The following is a 24,869-nucleotide window of genomic DNA, read 5'->3' on the forward strand; positions in this document are numbered from 1 at the left end:
GACTAACATTCAATATATTTACGAGTGGCATAACTTCCAATGTGCCACGTAAGCTTCCAGTACTATTGGATAAGCCGAGCGGTTAAGGAGGGCCGCCTACCGCTCTGGAGGACCCGGGATCGAATCCGAACGGGTCAAGGAATCCCCAGGAATTTTTCGGGAGGTGGTCCGTTCGGATATGTCGGGCCCCGTCCCTCACCACCCGGTCGCCACATTGTGGACCTTGCCGAACCCATAATGGGCCTGCTATAAGAGGCCCTCTTAGTGCTCACAGGGCGGAAAGAGTATTAAAAAAAAAGAACTAATAGATACCAAGTAGTTAAATTACATCCCCAGCTGCGGGAGATTAATTTTCTTAATTATCGCGCAAACTTATTTGTTTCAAATTAACCGAAATAAAGAAATATTATTATCTCCGTAAAATTTTTATTTCTGGTAAAATTATTAAAATATAAAATAAATTTAAAATAGTAAAAAATACGATATTTTAATAAACGACGGTGGCGCTCTCCAACGTCCTTTTCGCGAATTAAATTTTGCCAGGTGTACTTTGAGTTAGACAGATTCATTTATTTATATTCAATACGGATCAGTTTTGGTGGATAGATGTTGCCTTTACATGCAGATGACAAAGAATATCGTTTCCACAAAAGACACCGCATTAAAGAAAAACTTCAGGGATGGCTGAGGTATTGTAGAATACACAAGATGTGTCTATTCCATCTATTCGGTCTGTTCCATGTTTTTCAGCATATGATCATTCGTGTAATCAATCCTCTGTTTTCTACTTCACTTAAAACATATAAACATGTTTATGTTATGACATGGACACGTATGCCAACTTATAATTTGAAACTATGAGTTATTTTAAATAATTTTGAAGAAATTCTATGTAGTGATAGCTAAATAACTGAGTTACACCTATTTTTAAATAGGGAATAATTACACTACGGAAACAACAAGATCTTTATTTTAAAGACGTGATCTTATTGTGATTCTAGGTAATGTGCAAAGGAACAAATATTCAAAAGCGCACGAGATTTCTTTTCCTTCCTGATACGGGTTTAGAGAATTTAGAAACAAACCTTGTTTCGTGCTCGTTGGCTACGTTACGCTTTAGCTGTCTTCTCTTGGCAAAAGTGTAATGAAGCTAATCAGGATGGCGTTGGTACCGTGTTCGTATTCTAATAATCCACACACACACTATCTAGAACTTGTGAATTGTGAATAATACAGTTTATCGCTAACATTTTCGAACCGTTAAATAGTTCTTCCTCGGGTGAAATATAGTGAATAATCAATAGAACGCGTCAAAAAAGAATGTGAATATACTCAAATCAAACGAAAGCTTGACGAAATCCGTTATGCATTACGTGCGTGGATGGTGGTAATTAAAGGTCAGCGTCCGTAAGAGCCTGCCAGGCAACAGATAAATTTAGCTCCTTCTTTCAGTTGATTATAGAATGAGCCACAAGGCCATCTGCATCAACCAAAAGGAGGAGCTAAATTTATCTGTTGCCTGGCAGGCCCTTATGGATGCCGACCTTTAATTACCACCATCCGCATGCCCATTCGTCAAGCTTTTGTTTGCTTTAATTTGAGTATTCGTGTTCTATTTTGATATGTTCCATTGATTTCATCTGAGGAAGAACTATTTAACGGTTTGAAAACGTTAGTGAAAAACTATATTATTCAAAAAGCACACCACAGGTTCTGGATAGTGTGTTGATTTCCATTCCCGGTGTTGATGTGTTGTTGATCTTCATTTTTCTAATAATCCTTATGAAGTATCCTAACTATCCTTATAAAGTTAATATTTATTATTATTAATCATTAGCTTTAGATAAATCTGTCATCCTCAGAATCATTTTTAATTAATAATTTTCATAAGAATCATTTTTTCCCCTCGTTCGTCACAATATAATATGCACATTAATTTGTGCATATTATGTATATTTATATCCTATATAAGAATGAAATCGAATTTCATATCGTACAATTTGTTATAATGATGTAATGTAATTACAAATTTGTCTTTTTTTTTTAAATTAAAATTTAAAATTTTTTAAAAGATTAGAAGTATGATTTAATTAGGAATAAATATATTTTTTTTTATGTAATTTTTCAAACACTTTAATAGAATTATGTAGCTTTTGTAAATTTGTACCATTTCATTGGCATTATATACTCTTGAAATGTTTAATAAGATGATAACCATATGCTGCTTAAATTACAGTAAGATCTCGTTTAGTGCTTTCACGATTAATGCCGATTCGATATAATATGGTCTGTTTGAAGCCTTAAAAAAGGCTCAAAATTTATACTGATTTAAATTATTGCGGCATTTCGTTGATCTATACTAATATTATAAAGAGGTAATGTTTGTAAGTTTGGATGTAGGGGTAATCTCTGAAACTACTTATCCGATTTCAAAAATTCTTCCACCAATATTTAGAATAGAACTTCAGGGTGGACATAGGCTGTATATTATTCCATTAAACATTCATATAGATTAAAAGACATCATCTAGGGTTAAGGCTTTTATGTCCAACAGATGGCACTACGAATACGACGCTCTAAGTTTGCTTTTCTGTGAGGATGAACTAAAGCGGATCATCTTCTATCTATCTATATAAATAAAAATGTAATGTTCATTTGTTCCTACCGATTCCTTTGAAATTTTGACACAATGCGGCATTCAAATACACGTGTTTTTATATAATATATGTGTCGAATTTTCCCCCACTGGGGGGAGATGGACAGGATTAAGGCTTATCATAAAGAATTTTGCTTCTATTTATACCACTTTAGATGCAGTTTTTTGTGTTTTAATACGGTATGTCAACAGAATATACACTAAAAAAGGATTTTTCGATATTCTCCCCGCGGGAAAGAGAGACAGGATTAAGGCTTACCGTGAAGAACTTGGCTTCTATTATACTATTTTAGATGTGGTGTTTTGCATTTTTGATTGCATTTTAATAGGGTACGTCAAGAGAATGTACACTAAGAAGGGATTTTTCGAAAAATTCTCCCCCTCCACGGAGGAAGTGTTATACATTTATAATAGATACATTTTGAGTCACAACAACGTGTAGCGGGGTCTGCTAGTTTGTATATAATACAATTATTCCCAAACATGAACCAATTGGCAAAAGGTGGCAATTTGTCGTAGCGCTGTACTTCCACTAAATCTATGTTGGTGCAGTTTTGGAAAAAATATAACATTGTGGATGCCATAGGCAATATTGACTTTGCTTGGCAAGAATTAACTGATGAATGCATGAACAGAGTGTAGAAGAAAGTATGGCTGAAGGTATCCAAGGATTTTCAACGAGAAGAGCCTATCATTGACCAAATTGTCAACCTAATCGATACAGTAGGACTAGGAGATGTAGATGAGCAGGATATCCAGGAGTTACTTAGGAATTTCTGGTGAGAACCTTCCAACGATGACTCTCAAGAACTGGCAGATTAGCAACAGTGATTCTGAAAATGAAGAACCCAAAGAACTTGCTACAGATTTCCTTAGTAAAAGTTTGGTAATGATAACTGAAATTCTTGATCACATTGTAATGAATGATCCAAATTTTGAAAGGATCGTAAAAGCAAGACAAGGCATTTTGATGCAATCTCCTGCTACTGACATATGCTTAATAAAAGAAAAGAAAGCAATAAATGACACTAGATGACTCCATCACAAAAAAATCAAGAATTTCAGAAGAGCAGGGACCTTTGTCACAAAAATGAACTTTATATTTCTGTGTGCATATGTTTGTGTTATTTTTATATTAATTTGCATAATATTATGTATTACATAACTTCAAAAATAAACAAATTTTACTTTTATTTTGACATGTGTTCCCCTTTCCGTATTTACTGTGTTAAAATGACCTCGTTTAATGCTGTTTCATTTAGCGCTTTGTTGTCTAGGAACACATCCTAAGCGCTAAATGAAGTCTTACTGAAATAAGCAAACAAAGTAATTTAAACAAGTACAGTAATACTTGTTTAAATTACTTTGTTTGCTTATTTCCTTACTTTAGCAATGATGTTATCTACAGATAAGTATCTATAGATAGCTATGTCATCATTTACAGTGACAAAATGTTTGAATGCCACTTCATCACTCATTGCTATAATAAGTTGGCCCATTTTCTTCAATACAGTTGATTCTGATAGCAAGTTTGATTTATTCAAACCATAGTTGACTGAAATCTTGCTTTGTAAAGCAATTTGCAATGACACTTTGGAACATCATTTTAAGCTTTGTTAATCATTTGTAATGCATTTAGCAAGTTTACTTCAAACTCATGTGATTCATCTTTTGTACAATAGGTTTTCTGTATCATAATTTAATATTGTGTAGATAATGTCTTGGCATTGCACAAAGCCTTTATTGAGGTTTTAAAGAGTTTCTAATTAATAACAATCAGTTTTTCATCAGCTATTATATTTGCTCTCAAGAGTTGCACACTCTTTGCTTCTTTTTAACCTCTATGACATGAATCATCTTTGAATGCCATTGTTTTGTCTGGGAAACATTTAAAAACTAATCTTGTTTCTTCATAATTTTTTGAACAAAATATTTCTTTTGATTTTAAAAATAAAATATTAACCTTGTTAAAACATTAGTACACAAAATAACTATTTAGTTTTGTTTTTATATTGATGACAAATATTTTTCTAATATTAACCAAAGATCATTAACTTGATTATGCAAGCTGTGCTATAATTAAATTAAAGAAAATGTTTCCAGGTAACATGAACAATTTTTTCTATAGCATATTATGTTCCTTCGCTCAGTTATCTTCAGAATGAAAATAATAAAAGTAATTAATAAATAAATATTAATTAAAGAAATCTTTTTGAGGAAAATGAAACTTCATTAAAAATATATCAATTTGACTGACAATTATTTTACCAATTTGCAAAACACAACTAATTTTATGTAATTCTTATTTATTAATAACCTTTGTGAATGCAGTGAAATTAATAAAGGCAAACTTCAAATACTTCAAGAAAAATTTCTACAGATTTCTTAATATAAACTGTTCTTAAATTGCTTTTCAAAGTTATAGGTTTTAACTTGTTTCATCTAAGAAATACAATAATTATGAAGTCAGTATACATGTTATACAAAATATCTTTTTTATGTTCATTGTTTTCTTGTTTATGTTATTGAGTTTTTCTAATATTATACATTAATGATTCCAATTAATAAAAAAAAAAAATTAAGTCTTTGATTGGTCTGTTTTTGCTAGTGATGTGTGTGATTCTGATCTTGTGTAGCTTTTTGAACTTTGAATTAGACCATCCCCATCTGGGCCTGAGTGTTGCTGTCTTTACAGTTGGTGGTCAATTCTTCCCTTACTGCCTTGTAAATTTAATTTTTTTCCAAATACCATAAGTGTGCTTTGTTGTTTGAATTGTAAGTTTTACTTAATCTACATGTATATGGATGTCTGTATTCAAGGCTAGAGAGATAAAACAATGGTGATTTGTTGCTTTTTTATTGATGTTATATGCTCCTGAAGGGTCTTGTAGTAGACCCTATATACTGTAACCACTTTCCTATTCTGTTATTATTGTATATCAGTACAGAGCATACCCCTGGAAGATTGTTTCTATTAATGATATCTGTTGTTGTTGCAGAGTAACCTGTAGATCATTGGGTTTCTCTTGTAAACTAATGTAATTTTGTTAGTTCTGGCAATCTCCCTTAGTTACATGATTGAGTTTTGCTTTTGTATGCTTAGGGATATTCCTTTAGAAAGTATACATGATTCCTCTATGTAATTGCAGATTATTTAATTTTGTCTGAACTAACGGAGTCAACTATTTCATGGAAGATAACTATATTAAATTGTATTTTTTAAGGTAAAAGCAGTAAAATGCATACAATAACACCTTATTCCAGCAAAATTTATTCTGAATTACAAACATTTTTGGCCACATTTAGAGTCCTTCTTCAAGTAAACAACCCATTCCATTTATTGTACATTCAAAAAACAGAGAGACATTCTACAAGAATTATGGATTTGATTTTTAAAATTTACATTCTAAATTAACCGACATGGATTAATTCAAAAATTGTATAATAAAGTTGGAGATTAATATTAAAATAAGACTAAATATTAAAAATAATACAGTAAAATACGTAAGAGCAAATGTAAAAATAATATGCTAATGTTTGATGTGCTTTCCTGTGCTTCAAAAATTACAAAACCTTTGACATAACCTAACCATAATTTTAACAGATTAAAAATGACAGTGGGAAATATAACATGAACTATTGAAAATATTATAGGGGAAGGTGACTGAGGTTATGAATTATCAATTGGCATGACAATACTTAGCTCGGGTATGAGCTAGTATTGTCATGCCTGAGCTAAGGAGTTATAATTATTGTTGATGCAACTTTCATTTAGTTTAGCTGTTAAAAATAAATCATTTTCTAACTTTATGAGGTATGCAAGTTTAGAGTACATGCAATGTCTAGTATTTCGAATGCCTTACAGAGACATACAAAATATACTTTAGGCAACAGTGCGTCACATTCATACGGTAGCTTTATTCTAAAAATGGACATCGCGAATACTTTGTTCAGTCAACATTGACTAAGAAAATGAAGTTACTCTAGCTTTAGTTAGGGCTATCAAGGCTTTCCTGTAAGTCTTGGCTGGTGTAGTCATATTTCTTAACTTTCAAAATAAACAATATTTTTACTGCTTTTATAAACAAATTAAAAAATTATAATATCTTTATTTATATTAAATATTATATGATGATAAGTATTAATGATTTTGTTATACTTCAATTAACTCTAATAGCTTTATTACAAACACAACAGAATACATTAGATTTTTACTAGAATTTTATAAATTTTATTGTGAAAAATATATTATTATGGATCAATAATTTTATATATTAATTAAAATTATTTATTGGTTTTTCTTTTAGGTTAATATTTTCAGATGCTACTTCCAGGAACTTGTTTCTCTTTTTATTATTGAATTTGTCTTTTGCATTTATTGAATTATTGTATGGTGTATGGACAAACAGGTAATAAGATAGATTACAGTATTTGAAATAGTATGGATTACTTTTTTGTGAACATATTGCTTCTTAGATAATATTAATGCTAAAATTTTATTATTTTCAGTCTTGGACTAATATCAGATTCATTTCATATGTTTTTTGATTGTACGGCACTCCTAGCGGGACTAGCGGCTTCGGTTATTACAAAATGGAGAGCAAATGATAAATTTTCATATGGGTAAGAACAAATATTAATTTTTTTCAAAATTATTTATAAATTGTTTTGAATGATTACATGAAGTGAAAGCTCTCTCTACAGCACATCTTACACTTTGAAAAAACTATCATTATAGAATTATATAAAAATGATTTTGATCATTTTTATGCCCTATGGAGATGTTTAAATCTTTTAATATCTGTTCTATTTCCAATAACATTGGTTCCAATATTTGAAAATTTAACTAGGAATATATTTTGATTTAAATAATTGTATAAATGTAAAAAAGTCATTACATAATTATTCAAATTAAAATGTATTTCTTTTAAAGCTAATAAAAAACAGTCATTCTACAAGCTGTAAACTTATTATCCTCTCCTCCCTCCCTTTCTCCTTCTTACATCATCTCCCCCCCTCAATATCCCTGTTGTTTTAACAGCTGTGGAGTCATTTAGCCTAATGATGCCATTTCAACACTGGTGAAAACATTATCACCTTTTTCTGCTGGTTATTTTGGTTTGTGTGACTTCTTTTTTTTTCAAGTTTACACAGTTATGAGTGATTGTGTTTTAAAGCTAATTTTAAATGTTTGTTGTATGCAAATTTGTCTCATTATTAAAATATAGTTAGTCCTTTTGTTATATTAATAATTTCATGCATTATTCAAAGAAATATTTATATTACAATATTAAAAAATTAGCAATGAGTTGTGTAACTTTCCCGGCTGTTATGAGTTTTTATTAAAAAAGTTTTATATTAAGCAAAAAATAGAATTGTGTATGGCACCATCTGTTATCAGATGTTGTTATAAAAGTTTTTATATTTTTAATTACTATAAAATGGCAAAAAGTATAAATTTTGAGGGTAGGGATCAGTTTTATGAAAAACTGTAGAAAGTGTAAATGTTAATTATGCATAAAATCTTCATGAAGTCCTACCCCTTTCGAGATACATGATTGTTCTCTATTTCCCCACCCTCTTAACGTTTTACCACCAAAATTTAATAGCATCAATGACACTCAAATGCAAGCCACCATGCCAAATTTAATTTTTTAATCTTTACCCCATCCTAAGCTATTAAGCAAAATATATGCCAACATACATACACATCCACAGATTTTTTTTTGACTTTTTTGGATTTGGAAGGTCTCAAAATGTGGAGATTTGTAAAAAACTCTGAAGGTCAAATCTGACACGATTCCAAACAATAAAACGAAGGTTTGATGTCAATGTAATAAAAAATAAATAAAACAACAAAAACAAAACAATTAATATTTATTATAAGTATAGAAAAAATAAAACAGCAACTGCACACCAGGTTGTATATAGCAAAATATTTCTTGAGAAAATGTTCGTTTTGGAAGATTAAACTCTGTATGCACCGGTTATAGGTTCAAGTAGGTCATATTTTGCTATATAGAAAAAAATAATTTGCATCTATGTAAACTATGCTAACAGATTGCAACTCATGTGATTTAAAGAAATAGACATATATAAAGATTACTATTCTGACTATTCATTTAATAAATAAAATATTAGTGAACACTTAGTTTTATTTCCTTTTTTCTTTTGCTGTTTTGTTTTTTAAAGTAAATATGCATTTTAAAACACTAAATTTGAAACATTTATTGAAAAATAAATATTCCTTTATTTTCAAAAAATAAATATAACCAATTACTATAATGTGCTTTAATAATTATGTCATAAATTTTTAGTAGTCATTCTAATATCAAGTTTGTGTAAACATTTATAAGTGTAATTTGAATTACTAATTAAATGTATAAATTAAATACAATTTAGTTTTAATGATATTAAAAAAACAGTAGGAAATAAATAAACTATTATTAAGTAGGAAGTAATTAATTTCTGTAGTAATAACTTAATTCAGTTATCAGCTTAGTATATTTAATGAGACTATAGATTATAAAATTTGTTTTTAAAACTTTGTTTAAATATGTAAATAAAAACTAATTTTTGATTTTTATTATTAGATAAAATAAAGATAAAAATACAATCTGAAACATTCTGTAAAGTGACAATAAGCTTTAGATTAATAAATTACATTAATTATGCAGAGATGATATGAAATCTTAGAATGCTTATGGAGATCAACAGAAAAAGAATTTACAAATTTCTACATATTTATCATTTGAATTATAATTCACATGATTTTTTTAATATTAAATATATAGTCAACCCCCCCTATAACGCAGGTTCATATAATGCGGATTTGTATATTGTGGCAAAAAAATTGCGACCGTATTTGTATAAAGACGCTAAAAGAGACTCATAAAATGCGGTAAAACGTCATCGCCGACTCGTGCCGCGACAGGATTGGTCGAATCTGGACCAATAGTGGACGAGCAGCCGAACTATTTACACACTACGAAGAGTTTAGGCGGGTAAGTTGAGTTTACTATCGTCTGTACAGTATATAGGCCTAAATTAGGTACTGTAAGTCTAATACAGTACTGTAATTTTATAAATTTCTTGTGAAAAAACATTTCTTATTCAACAACCATAAAAATTATTTCTATTAATGATGTCTCCAAAGTTAAGTTATTTTTCTGCGAAAAATTTGCTGATCAGAAAACGTGCCCGCCGTTCGATGCGCTGCTCAGCGACAAAAACAAGCTTAAGCAATGGCATTGTCGAACGGTGCACACTCGGTAAGTAATCCTACAATTTTTCGTTTATAGCATAGTTTATACGGATTATTCCCAAAAACTTATACGTGTTTTGGAAATGTTGAGTCAAATTAATCTAGAATCGATTAATTTTATGGAAGAAAACCTTTCAAACAGCCGTAGTCCGTAAACTGCACACATGGCAGGCTGTGATTGGCTCATATATTTAAGGATTCTTACAACGTGAAATTCTTATAAAGTGGAACGTATCTACTGCGTTATAGGGGGTTGACTGTATTTCTATATCCAGAATACAAAGATTACTATTAATAATTTAACTTTTAAAAATTAATTTAGCAGATTATTACTACTACTCAATTATCTTTGACTGAGAAATTTAAACTAATATATATACATATAATGATACGTTAACAAAATAATACTGAAAAAATTGTATCTATTAAAGATCTGTATGCCACGTTGCTTCATTTTGGGGCATTGGTGCACCACTGTGTGCACCAATGCCCCAAAATGAAGCAACATGGAATACAGATGACACATGGAATTGTTTGCATCACAATTGAAAATATATCAAAATCAAAATCTATTTGAATATAACCAAAATGATTAATCTAAAATATTACAATTATATACTTATAATTTTCTTACATTAAAACATTTACTCATTACTAATTGAATGGCAGTTTAAAGGAATGCTACACTTACTTTCTTAAGCTTAGAATAGTGATTCACATTTAAAAATTGCAGACAAAGTTTTGATGACAACAATTCCTCAACCCTACAAATTCAAATCTAAAAGAAATGATAAGTCTAACTTTTAATCTATGCATCAGTGCATAAACAAAAATCACACGTACAATTTGCTTTGTTACAAGTTCATCTTGGGTTTTAACACATTTAAAATAATTACAATTTATTAAAATTTTTGAAAACATTGGAAATATAATATGGTATATTATAGTCCTTCAGAATATGAACTACATTTTATTCATGCACAAACAAATTGAAAAGTCAATAAAAACACCATTCTCCTCATCAGTATACTGAAGAGAACTGTGTTTTTGTAATGTAACCTGAAACTGATGGACTAATTTGCATACTGACAGAGAACAGTCAGAGTATTTCCAATTTCTTAAAAGTAAATAATTCTGAGATTAAATACAAAAAAAACTAATAATAATAATATTTTTAATATTTTCAAAACAAATATTTATTTCTTACTTAGATTTTAATTTTTGCATCCTTTAATTCCTCATTTGAAATCATAATCCAATTAGGCTGCATTGTCACAAGCTGTTGCATTGCTTATGAAACAAGACATAGCATGGTACAATATCAGAATGTGTCACAGAAACAACACCTGTAGGTTTTTAACAGATAAGTACCAAAAGTATATGGTGTTTTCCAATTGTTAAAATAATTATAAAAATTTATATGACAAATTTTTTAAAAACACTACACAGTAGAAATTTATTAATCTGGCTCATACAGGATTAGACTGGTACTGCATTACTGACCATTTTTGTATTTTTGCAAAATTCAATAAACTAGTTACAGGTGACCTGAATTTTAACACATTGTTGTACATTTTGTACCAGCACATACTGCTGTTTGCTTCCAATTTGTTTATGTCAAACACTTTAACCCCTTAAGCCCATAACCCCCCATAACACTCTGAAGATGATACATTGCATGACTGTACTGTGTTAAGATTTATTGAAAAACCTGCAAAAATGTTAATGAACGTATTGTGTGGAATCAATATTCACAATTATTCATGTGCATATACTAATTCAATTTCTAGACATGTAGAATGCTTCTATCAGGGGTTGTATGCTCCACGTTCTCAAACAAATTCTATTTTGTAGAATACTAGCATGCCAAATTATTATTGGACAATCCAAGATTATATCCAAGATAAAGCCGATAATAAAGTTTAATAGGCAGTACAATTCCCTTCAAACTTAATAGTTTGCCAACTATCGGCTGACTGCTTAAACAGTATGGCAGACTATGCTAGTGCACAGACTATTAGTCAGTGCATTGCCTTCAGTTCACTCTGAACGTTAGTGTTGGGCTGTGCGTGTGGGTTGCTTATAATAGGCAAATCAATCGAAACTTTAATTAAAGAGATTGAGAAATGATCAGCTTTGTATAAAAAGATCGGATAAAAATTAGTTATATAACTCAGTAATACTAGTATAAATTACATGAAGATGTATGCGACTGCAATTTTTCTCCTTCATTTTATAATAAGAGTAATAATAGCAGCTCTTCTTGACAACATTTCTGTTAAAACACAAGCATTCAATCCAAGTGCAGCTTATTGAGTAAAGCAATTGGCTATTGGCCAGTCTGCGCATCCATCACCAACTGAACAGTTTAGTTGTAGCAGTGTGTGGGGATGCACTCCAATTTGACTAAAACCCTATTACAGACTAAACTATCATATGATAGTTTAGTCTGTAATAGGGTTTCTCCAATGGGATCCCAGGAAACTCGGCATCTTGGCTGTTTTTTTAATCTGGGAAATATCCCGGAAATCCTGCAAATTTCTTAAAAATTCACTTTTTTCTTACATTGTGTTAAATTTGAGGAAATTTTGCAAATAGAAAGTATAATTAACTCATAAACTCTCAATATACATTTGTATTAAGCCTGCTTATTAGTTTTTAAATTCTTGCTTGTCATGGCATGTCACAGATTGTCAATAATCAATATGTTGCCTATTTGTGACAGAACTGAAAATTCTTTACTTGTCAGAACCTGTAATATCTGGAATAATTGTGCTTATGCTGTTTTTAACCATGCCCAGTAGCTTCAATAACTTAAAAGTGCATTATGCCAGGTTGAGTAAATTGGGCTAGGATACAAATGAGTATGAAGTATGCAAGTATGAAGTTTTTCTTCATAAACTTGATTATTAAAGCCAAATGAACTGTCAAATTATCAGGCTGTAAGCTTGATGCTGCTATTAAAGCAGCCGAAGTAGACAAATCAAGAATACTAGACAGCAAAAGAAGTACTATAATGCATCTCAAAAACAAACTAGAAATCTTTCAGGCAACAGATGAAAAAACACATAATGCATTTAAAGAGAAAACAGATGTTAATGATGATTCCTCCCACATTGATTGAATCGGAAAGGGCATTCTCGGTAGCAGACTTTTCATTACTAAAATAAGAACCCGAGTGATCAAAGTATTGACCATCTTTGCGTTATAAAATCTTATTATAAAAATTTACAATAATATTTTGTATTATCTTTTATTTAAAAAACGAAAATTACCTTCTAAGTTAAAAGTTTGATCTAAGTTCATTTTTTTCTTTACATTTTCAACTCAATTCAAAAGCATTTTTTTTGTAAGCAGTTTCTGACAAACTTTAATAAATCTTTTCTATTTGTGAAAATTTATACATAATTCAAAGGTAATTTTTAATGTATTTTACACAACATTATTAATATTATGAATTTTGGAGGTTGCAGAACATTTAAATTACTTTAGAAAATGAAAAATAATTATATCATTTGATTTTAACACATTCTTTATATCTTGGGATTTCCCGGGATCTCGGGAAACAGCTCACTTTTTTCCAGGAATCCAGGGACAAGCAAAAAACTGGGAAATGAAAAACTCTAGTCTGTAATGTGAGTGGGCTCTTAAAGAGCTTGTACTGTAATAGGAATTGTACAGAAATTTTAAGATTTTTTGTGATGTTTGTGAAATAATTAATTTGTTTTTATTTTTTTAACTCTAATATAAACTGTAGAAATTTTAAAATAAGACATTTAAAAAATTTAAATTTTCAAAGAAATTTAATTTACAGCAATATTAGTGAATAATAGTTAATATTTCATTTTAGTTACGTTCGAGCAGAAATTTTAGCCGGATTTGTAAATGGACTTTTTCTAATCTTCATCGCATTTTTTATTTTTTCTGAAGCTGTAGAGGTGAGTTTAATAATAAATTTAAACTTCAGAATTTATTTTATTAATTTTTGTTAATTAAAAATAAGATTTTATTAAATTTAATATATATTTTACTGTAATTTTACTGTAAATAGAAAATATAATGAATTCTTTAATTTAAATACACTAGACTCTTGCTAATCCAGCCATTCCTTGAACAGAGTGCTGGATTACTGAGTGTGTATTGGCCTGAAGGCAATGAATGATGTAATTTGTTATCTTTCAGTACTAAATTGTTTTGGAGGCAGGTGGGCAAGTAATACAATGTGCTATCATATGCAATACTGTACACACAAATGAAACCTGGGTAAATAAGAAAACAGGATGTGATTTTGTTAAGTTTTATGTATACATATACATAAAACTTAACAAAAATATAAACTTTGTGGGGTTTTATAAATTTTACGATAAATTAAAACCAAATTTTTGAAAGGTTAATCTGTCTATGTAAAGCTGTTTTAGATCATAACTAAATATTGTATTTATTTATTGCATTTTCCAAACAGAGAAGAAATATATAGAAAGGATTGTGAATTTAAATTAAAAACTAAATTTAATGTTTTATTTTAATTCTTGAACCTATATACAATTTTTCCATTATATAAATTTTTAAATTTAACAAAATTATAAAAATTCTTTGAAAGGAAGAAAAACAATTATTTATTGTGACGACGTCACAATGTCGGACTGCAATTTTTAATAATTTTTTAAATTTAAAATAGATGCTTCTCCACCTCAAATTAGTAGTGTCTTGCCCCTGTACATCAATCTTTTCCTGTTACAGTAGAACCTCGAAAACTCGGCTCTCGATAACCCGGCACTCCGGATAACTCGGCCACACTATGGCAGGGCAAAAAAATCCTTAGTTAATTAATTTTCATTATAGACAGCTTTATAAAAGTATAAAAGCTCTCATAAAGTATTTTTCTGAGGTCTGTCTTATCAGGTAAATTACTGTACACAGTGTATTCATTAATTTTCATTTTCATGTAGTAAAGGCTCTATGCCTTCATAAAGGACGTACTTTTTCTTTGTTTAAGGGTATTTGAGCAGTTTATTCTCTGTTATATTCTCAAGTAAACAATACATACAAGTACAATACAGTATTTTCTGAGGAAACACTCGTACTATTTTTTTAAACCCCATTCCCGATAACCCGGCATTTTCACAAACTCAGCTACCCTTCGGTCCACATTAGGCCGAGTTTTTGAGGTTCTACTGTAGCAATAGAGTCATGCCAGTCACCTATCTAACTCCTTTCAGGAGAACATTTTTGAATTGAAATAATGTTACTTCCGGTTTGCATTGGAAGTTCATATATAATTAATTGGGGCCTCCTGCCCCTAATTGTTCCATATCTGGTGTCGACTTTCATTTATCTAACTCCATTGTAGAGATTAAGGAAAGACAGACAGACAGTGGGAATTTATAGGTCTAGAATTTTTTCAAATTGCAGCCCAATAACAAATGTTGCATTTTAAGTGAAAGAAAACTGTACAATTATAAAGAAAATAATTTTTTTGAAGATTTGTAACATTTCTTCAAATAAATTTCAATCTTATAACTATTATGCAATTTAACATATTTTTCTACTGTATAAATAATTTTGTGATTTATCAATTTACTATGTACTTATACTGTTAATGTTTTAAATTTTTAATGAAATTATAACCAATGAATTTTTATTAATTTCAATCTTTAAACATTCTTTATTTTTATATATTTTAAAATAGTAATTTTTATTTTATGAATGAGTGAAATTTTAAAAAACAAGTTTAGATTTAGTTTATTTAATTTCAACTTAAAATAAAGAATTATTTTATATCTATTATAGAGAGCCATCGAACCTCCTGAAGTCAAGCATGAAAGATTATTTATTGTTTCTGTATTGGGTTTGTTGGTGAATCTTGTAGGAATATTTGCTTTTCAACACGGTCATGCACATGGCCATGGACATGGTCACTCTCATGGGGGTTAGTAGATTAGTGTTTTATTTAACATAATTATATTATATTTAACCATAAACATGTATTTTCTATATCTATAATTAAAGTTAATCAAATTATTATGCTTGGCTTATTGTAAGTAAAATTATCATTATTTTATATATATGTGAGTTTCCCAACCCTGGTGGAGATCGGGGACTCAAAATGCCATTTCTCTGACATCAGCATGAGTTTGGCGACCTTCGGGGGAAATTGGTTAATCCCACGTCAGTAATAGTCTGTCCGCATATCGGCAGTGAATCTGGAGACAGAGATGACAAGTGTCTAACATAGAAACCATTTATTATAACAGAAGGTAACTTACACTATACAATAACAATTTGTTCCAGAGTTGGTGAATGGAAATAACGAGCAGTGATTCAAGCATTACGGAACAGTTGATGGTGATCATCTGGTGGACGGTGAACGACGGTAGCCCTGGGGCAGTAACGTTGACAAGTCCGTTTCGAGATGGGAGACTCTGGTAGTTGTTCAAGGCAACACTGTCTGAGCCATTAGCGATGTCATCCCTCCAGATGGCACAGGTTAATGTTGGACAGAATTCGCTATAAACTGTGCTTTGACCTTGGATTCTGGGTTTTCATGTTTTCTCTCTCCATCTGCTTTTTGATCATTTCACTTCCCAATTGGTTGCTCTCCTGTCTCTAGGTGAAAACCGAGACCTGTTTGGGTCATGAGAAAGGTCCACTTCAGAGAGTCTACTTGATATACCATTTATCAACTCTGACTGGGAGGTGTTGATGAAACTGTGAAACTTGCACTTATATTTTACTTCATTACTGCCTTCTCTCTGATGTCTTAGAATTTTGATGATTTAATGAGATGTCCTTTGACTGTCAACCTTTCCCCTTTTTCCAATTTTCTAACTTAGACTGCTTGTATACGAGTGTTCAGTCAAAGTTCCATGTCTCTGGGTTGACATTCCACTATGATCTATCACATTGTTTATCTCAGCATCACATTTGTTTTGACAACTACATTTTTTTTCCCTCTCTCTCTTACATAGCTTAGATGATCTTTGTTCTGACTTAACAGTAACTTTCCTTTTCCTTTTATAGTGTATAATTAATTTGATGTTTAACCTCGTCTAGAACCTCACATAATATATAAAAAAATAATAATTTTACTTATACATATATATGTAATAAATAAGTAAATTTCTAATTACTTATTTATTACATAAGTAATTAGAAAAGTATACCGTCTGCATTAGATTTTATTTGAAATTAATTACTAATATAAAAATACTTTATGTATTAATATTTCTATATAATGAATATGAATTGAAACATTAACTCTAATTCAGTTGGATACAAATATCATAATTAAAATTTTTCAAAATATTAAAAATAAGTTTCATTTTGAATCATTTTGCTCTTAGTAGGCAAGATACCATTTTCATTTGAAACTTGAAGGAAATTTTTTAAATTTATGTATTGAAATTAAGAAATTATTATTACATTTTTGAAATATTTTTTGTTAGAAATGATATTTTATTATATCAAATTATTTTTAATAATTTTTACTTTTGATGTTTGTTGATTATTTTTAAGCAATATCACCAAACGATTGCCTAAATAATCGGGCTATAACTCCAATAATTTTAAATAATTAATGCTAAGTAATTTGCTACTAGAGGTAGACGTCGGGCACCATCTCTTAACTAAATTAATAATTATAATTTTAATAATTTATTAAATAATTTAGAACCATTGTTTAAGATATAAATTTACGAAGATTTAAAATATGTTACTGAAATTTTTTGCTGTTGTAAAGCTGTATTTTTGTAAATATTTTAAGCACTTTTAGGAGAATGGAAGATATTTGAGAAAAACTAATGTAAATAATAGATTATGATCTAACAAATTGCTACTTAAAAACTTTTTAGAAACTGGCATATATAACACTATAAGACAAAAAGACACCTGCAATAAATTCCATCACAAACATTTAATGAAATTGATGAATGTTTTTAAACTCATTAATAGGCTAACTTCAGATCAAATTGTAAATCTGTAGAATTTGAATGCTGAATTCTGTAGGTTTGCAATTTTTGATCTGAAACTGCCCTATTCAAGGCCAAAAATATTTGTCAATTTCATTAAACATTTGTGCTGGAATTTATTATGGTTGTCTTCTTGTCATATAACTTGCATTAGAATGTTTACTTACAAATATATGTTCTTGTGCCTACATCTTATTTATGTTTAAATTTGAATTTTCATATTGTACGTGTTCAATTTTAAGCATTTTGACTCATTCTCCTGAAGAATTTACCCAAAAATGTAAGGATGACAATTAAGAAGTTAAGACACAACAATAAATAAAATTTAATTTATAAAGAAAAAAGGAATTAAAATAAAATTATTATGTTTATAGCTTATATTTAGCATATATTTCAGAGCTTGGTTAACTTAGTTTCTTTTTAAGATAAATTTAAGGATATGAAAAATTGTCCAATATGTATTTCATATATATCCTGTAAATTTTCAATTGCAAATTATATGCTTATATAGGTCATGGACATTCGCATGACTCACATGGTCATTCCAGTCATTCACATTCGCAATCTCATGGGCATGGGCATGGGCATTCACATGATTATGGTAAGTTTATTCTTTTTTTAATTTAAAATATGAAACATTACAAATGTATGTAATGATTTTAATGTTAATCTTTAAAGAAATGTAATACAGGAAATTCTCATTAATTCGAACACGGATAATTCAAAATCTCATTAGTTCATAACTGTACTTTTCTCCCAGCTGGAGATATAGCAATTTACATGTTAAGGAATTCATTTGGTTCAAAATATGGCTACTTTAAAATTTGAAGTAAAAATTCTGTCCAAACTGTGATATGCGTATGTTAACTCATTTGTTTAGATTGAAGTGCCTCCATGCTATAAGAGAACAATAGACCAAGAATAATTCTAATCTGGTCAATATGGCTTTGCTTTTACAGTAACACATTTTCAGGTGTCACCTTACCCATCATGGACTACCCTTTCTTTCTCCTTTGTTCAAACACAATATAGTGCAATCACTCAACCGCTTTGCACTATATTGTGTTTGAACAAAGGAAAAAAATATCAACATGGTTTCAAGAATGTTATACCCTTTCTTTCTCATATCTCATAAAGAAAAAATATTGCTGAATTTTAGGATTGCAAAATTGGGCTACTGGTATTTGTAGGGCTCTAGGCTAATACATTTGGGTAACTTACTACTTTTTGGACCACTTTAAAATAAATTTAAGCTACATTTCGAGAAATTCTGCTTTACTTTTTATAAAACCTGTCTGGTAACCTGTGAGGTTCTCATTGGACACATGCTGTTTACTTTCAGTTTATTTGTATTATTGTTATTAATTAACAAAAATAGCATTCGGTATACAGTCGACCCCCCTATAAGATCATAGATACGTTCCATTCTTTAGGAATCTGATTTCTTACGAGTCCTTCCAATCACAGTCCGACACGTGTGAAGTTTATGGACTACGGCTGATTGAAAGATTTTCTTCTATAAAATTAATCGATTCTAGACTAATCCGACTCAACATTTCCAAAATACGTATATATTTTTTGGAAATAATCCGGATAAACTACGCTATAAACAAAAAATTGTAGGATTACTTACCGACTGTGCACCATTCGACATCGCCATTGCTAAAGCTTGTTTTCGTCGCGAAGCAGCACACCAAACCACGACCGATTTCTGATAACTTATTTTTCTGTGAAAACTTCGGAGACATCATTAATATAAATAATTTTTATCGCCGTTGAATAAGAAATGTTTCTTTCACAAGAAATGTATAAAATTACAGTACTGTATTAGACTTACGGTACCTAATTTACATACTGTACAGACGATAGTTAGCGTAAAAATCTCCGTAGCGTGGCGCCACGCTAGACGGCGGAAATTATATATTTAATTATAACAAAGTTACAATAAGTTAATATATAATTATATATACAGTACCTAATTTATATATAATTTATATATAATACTGTCCAGATGATAGAAATCTCTCCGTAGCGTGGCGCTACGAACGGTGGGAAAGTAGTTCGGCTGCCCGATGACGTTTTACGTAATTATAGGAGTTTTTTACCGGTTTTTACGGATACCGTCGCAATTTTTTCACAGTTTTATAGGAATTGTAATTATAGGGACCATAATTATAGGGGGGGTCTACTGTACTGTATCCTGATTGCTTAATAAATTGCATCAGTTATATGGCATTTATCATATTGTGCAGAAATCTTAGATAATTCAAAGTCTCAAATATTTCTTGTATTATGATTTATGCATTAGCCTGTATTATGTAATTTTGTATTTTACAGTGAAAATTTTAGAATCAGAACATCAAAATTTACAAAATGCTTTTTATGTGCAATTGAAAATACAATTAGAAACTAAACATATAAATTTTTTAGCAGATGTGAACAGGGTCAGATTAAACACATTCATGTCTAAAAATGTAGATATACATTTTACCTCAAACCCTGTCAAAGGTCTAATACGTAAAAATTTGCTCATTTATTTGTTATAGTTTTAAATGTGTTCTCTCATATTTCCAACAAGCGTAGATCTTTTGTTAGATAATATAATGCCTAGTTTCATATGTTGACAACATTTAAAATAAAACATTTTAGGTTTTTCAATTTTTATCAAATTTTTTCATAACAAATAGTTTTCTCATCCTTTTTTCCAGTTATTACTATTATTATTAAATAATTTAACATTTAATTCTTTTAAAACATAATTGTAATGCTTTTGCTTATTTGTATTTATTGTGGTTTAATGCATTTTTTATGGAGTACTAATTTGCATATTTTTCAGGATGACATATAAATAAAATCAAAAACTAAAATTCTTTGGCACACATCATAAATTTTTGTCAGATAGTAGAAAACAATCAATAGAATGAAAATAAACCATTACTGAATCAGAATCGAGTGCTGCATTAAATTCAAATTTATCTATAATTAAATCTATATCTACAAATCCTTATTCATTATATATCAAATTAAATAGGAATTTAAAGTAATTTAGTAATTTTATTAGCCAAATTGCAGCTTTAGTAGATTTTTTTCTATAAATCAATTTTATACAATAGAGAAAATTCTTATATATGTATAAATAAAAAATATATGGATAAAAAAAGTGTATTAGGAATTTGATGTATTGCACAAATATTAAATATTCAAATTTTTTTAATATATAATAGAAATTGTATAATATATAATTGTATATATATTCATTTCAGGAGGTAACAGTAATTGTGAAGATGATGATCATAAACAAGACGCTTCTCAAAGTCAAATTATGCATGGTAAATATGGCTTTTGTTTGTCAGTATTTAAAAAAAATTCTTTCATAATTTCTATTTATTGAGTTAGTATAACTTTTTGTTTGGAAATATTCAGATAAAACAATTGAGTTTAAGACATTTAACAATTTTGTTTTCTGTGTTTATAACTGATTTTGTTTATAGTTGAGTATAGATAGATGATGGTGGTGGTTTACTCAGACTAACACTAGAAGTCAGAGAAGACAGTAAAAAAAAACTTTAGTTATAGTGTGCAGAAATGGATATAATATTAAATAACTTTCATTGTGTTCATTTCTAATCATAAATCTGATCTTTGTGATATTAAGAATAAATTATTATTCACAACATATTATTTTATGCATTCTTTTTATTACTATGTTAGTACAATTTACAAAAACAATAATTTTTTTCTCTGAAACTATATTTTTTGTACTTATAAAAAATTATTCCTAGGATTAAAACTTGTACAGTGGTGTCTCCAAATTTAATTCATTCCAGGAAGCTGTTTGAAGTCTAATCAACAGTAATTTAAGGTAAAAATAAGACAACTAAAGGCCCCAATAATAAATTAAAACACAAAAACAATAAATAATATATATAAATACTGTATAATAAAATGAAAATTCCATTTACTGTTTGCACACTGTCGACTTCGGCATCTGAAATGTGGTTGCCAGATCCACCACGCATGTACCGCTTTCGTGCTTTGTGATAAGTTTCTTTTTCATCCCAATTGTTGCTATTACAGCCTTCCTCTTGTTAGATGTCTTTGCTTCCACATACTTCTTGAATGCTATAGTTAATAGACTAAATAAAGGTTGTATTTGTTGGTTGAACAGGTCTTGTTACTTAATATAGATGTGTGATTTAAAGGTCTGTAAAGAAATTATACATACACTTGAAATTTATGTATAACTTCACACAATGTTTATTTATACCAATTTAACAATTAATAGATTTTTTATTATAAATAATTACTCACAAATATATCATATTCATAAATAAAAATATTCAAATTCCTGAGTGAGATATTAATATAAAACTTGCAACCAAAACATAATTAAAAAATAAAATAATTATACATACAGCAGTATTTTTGCCCTTTATATTAATTATTAAAACTTTTTGTAAATTTCCTTTATATTGATTTAGCTTGTAAATTCTATTAGGTATTATTTCTGACAAATGTTGCAGTTATGTAAGTTTATTTTATTCCAACAATTATAAATTTGAACTCTTAAGTTCATCAGCGGTTGTGTATTATTTGTTGTTAGCATTATCATTTGAGAAAGCATTAGCCACAGATTTTCCATGAAATTTAAGTCTAGAAAAAAATAGATGTAATGGTCAATCCATTACATTTATTTTTTTCTTGTTTAAACCAATTTTTATGATGGATTAAATGCATTATCTTGCTGGAATATCCACTCATTTCCTCCAGTCAGTGGTCTAAATGGAATAAGATGCTAAAAATAACATATTTTGATATTTTCTGAAGTCATTCTGTTGTTAATTATGATTACTTATATTGTAGTCTGGCTCTGCAGTAATGACAGTGCACAGAATATCATCTATGTAATGTATCAGCATATATGAAGTTGTGTATTTTCTACCTTTTTCTTTATTGTCCAGAATAGATTTATCTTACACTTTTATATATGATTTCCAATAAATCATACAGCTTCATAACATCATACACATTTAAATTCAATTGGACCCACTATGGGTCCACTTTTTAAAGCCATTTGGAGTGTGAAGCTATTCAAATCTGTGGGTTTATTTTTTAAAAACTAGTTTTTGTTTGTATTGGTGTAAGTGGCCAGGTATTGTTAAGTGAAAACCAAAAAAATAATTCTAGAAAAGTAACACAGACAATAAGAAATGTGATGCAATAATTTACACAATTGCAATTTTGAATAAGTTGTTTACAGTAACTCAAGGACTGACTCAGGACAACTTAATAGGCCTTCCATGACTTTTAGCTGGCCATTGCTTTACTTCTCATGGTGTTTACATACAACTATAAACATCTATTAGCCAAATTAACATTTCAAAGATTTATGTTACTTCTTTATTTATTTCAACTGTATTTTGTCTTTTAAATATTTTAATGATTCCCTCTTTTTAGTTTTGCATTCATCCTCCTCTAAGAATTGTGTTTTCTAATTACCATCTTTGTTTATCCAGACATTCCCTCCATTTTAAAGCAATAATGCCATCTTTTCAGTTGAAGATTTTCTTTATTGTAATTTTACTTGCTTTAAGAACTTATGTAGAAAACTTATTTATTATGATGCCTTTTAATGTCTTTTTTTTATCTTTTATTTAATATACATTTGTTTATATATACATATAATATAAAATACGATAGACTGTCCATTAACTAGAACTCAAGCAACCAGCAAAAAAATCAAAGAAATAATACTTTAAATAAAAATTAAAATAAAATCAATTTCTAGCAGAAATGTAAGTTTAAACTTGGCATGCTGTGCTATGAGAAAGTCCACGCTTCATACACCATATCTGTCTTATATGTTTATTGACTGCCATTTAACTAAAATTGCACACTACATTCACAAAGCTGTTTTTATAATAAAACTTTCTTACATTAAGTTAAGTATTTTCCTATTCTGTCATATGTTTAATGGATATTTTTGTTAATTGGGAAATAGCCAATACTTATCTTTAAAGACAAGTAATTTTGTATTTTATGTAAAAAGTAAACAAACGTCATCACTAAAACCCAATACATTATAAAACTACAAGCTAACCAATGCCTTATGTCATCGGACTAGATAACGGCTATAATACTAAATTATTGTAATAATTATTAAAGTCTAACATAGAAACCATTTATTATAACAGAAGGTAACTTACACTATACAATAACAATTTGTTCCAGAGTTGGTGAATGGAAATAACGAGCAGTGATTCAAGCATTACGGAACAGTTGATGGTGATCATCTGGTGGACGGTGAACGACGGTAGCCCTGGGGCAGTAACGTTGACAAGTCCGTTTCGAGATGGGAGACTCTGGTAGTTGTTCAAGGCAACACTGTCTGAGCCATTAGCGATGTCATCCCTCCAGATGGCACAGGTTAATGTTGGACAGAATTCGCTATAAACTGTGCTTTGACCTTGGATTCTGGATTTTCATGTTTTCTCTCTCCATCTGCTTTTTGATCATTTCACTTCCCAATTGGTTGCTCTCCTGTCTCTAGGTGAAAACCGAGACCTGTTTGGGTCATGAGAAAGGTCCACTTCAGAGAGTCTACTTGATATACCATTTATCAACTCTGACTGGGAGGTGTTGATGAAACTGTGAAACTTGCACTTATATTTTACTTCATTACTGCCTTCTCTCTGATGTCTTAGAATTTTGATGATTTAATGAGATGTCCTTTGACTGTCAACCTTTCCCAATTTTCTAACTTAGACTGCTTGTATACGAGTGTTCAGTCAAAGTTCCATGTCTCTGGGTTGACATTCCACTATGATCTATCACATTGTTTATCTCAGCATCACATTTGTTTTGACAACTACATTTTTTTTCCCTCTCTCTCTTACATAGCTTAGATGATCTTTGTTCTGACTTAACAGTAACTTTCCTTTTCCTTTTATAGTGTATAATTAATTTGATGTTTAGATCAGAA

General features: G+C 29.5%; 1 protein-coding gene and 1 long non-coding RNA gene across 2 annotated transcripts in view; one reads left to right on the forward strand and one right to left on the reverse strand.

Annotated features, from left to right (window-relative positions):
- The first annotated feature begins 524 nt into the window (after positions 1–524).
- LOC111632443 (zinc transporter 7-like) overlaps positions 525–24,869 on the forward strand; it is a 38,994-nt gene continuing 14,649 nt past the window's right edge. Inside the window, exons 1-7 of the mRNA XM_023376861.1 lie at positions 525–689; positions 6,964–7,065; positions 7,166–7,279; positions 13,771–13,858; positions 15,711–15,849; positions 18,399–18,488; positions 21,151–21,216. Of these exons, the coding sequence (XP_023232629.1) occupies positions 607–689; positions 6,964–7,065; positions 7,166–7,279; positions 13,771–13,858; positions 15,711–15,849; positions 18,399–18,488; positions 21,151–21,216 (682 nt within the window). The 5' untranslated portion in view covers positions 525–606. The remainder of the gene's footprint in view (positions 690–6,963; positions 7,066–7,165; positions 7,280–13,770; positions 13,859–15,710; positions 15,850–18,398; positions 18,489–21,150; positions 21,217–24,869) is intronic.
- Positions 21,566–24,869, reverse strand: part of LOC111632444 — a 21,843-nt gene continuing 18,539 nt past the window's right edge. The window contains exon 2 of the long non-coding RNA XR_002757861.1: positions 21,566–22,091. This is a non-coding gene — a long non-coding RNA (uncharacterized LOC111632444). The remainder of the gene's footprint in view (positions 22,092–24,869) is intronic.

The sequence above is a fragment of the Centruroides sculpturatus genome, unplaced genomic scaffold (assembly GCF_000671375.1).
Source record: "Centruroides sculpturatus isolate CEXI.00-Female unplaced genomic scaffold, Cexi_2.0 scaffold799, whole genome shotgun sequence".
Classification (NCBI taxonomy): Eukaryota; Metazoa; Arthropoda; class Arachnida; order Scorpiones; family Buthidae; genus Centruroides; species Centruroides sculpturatus.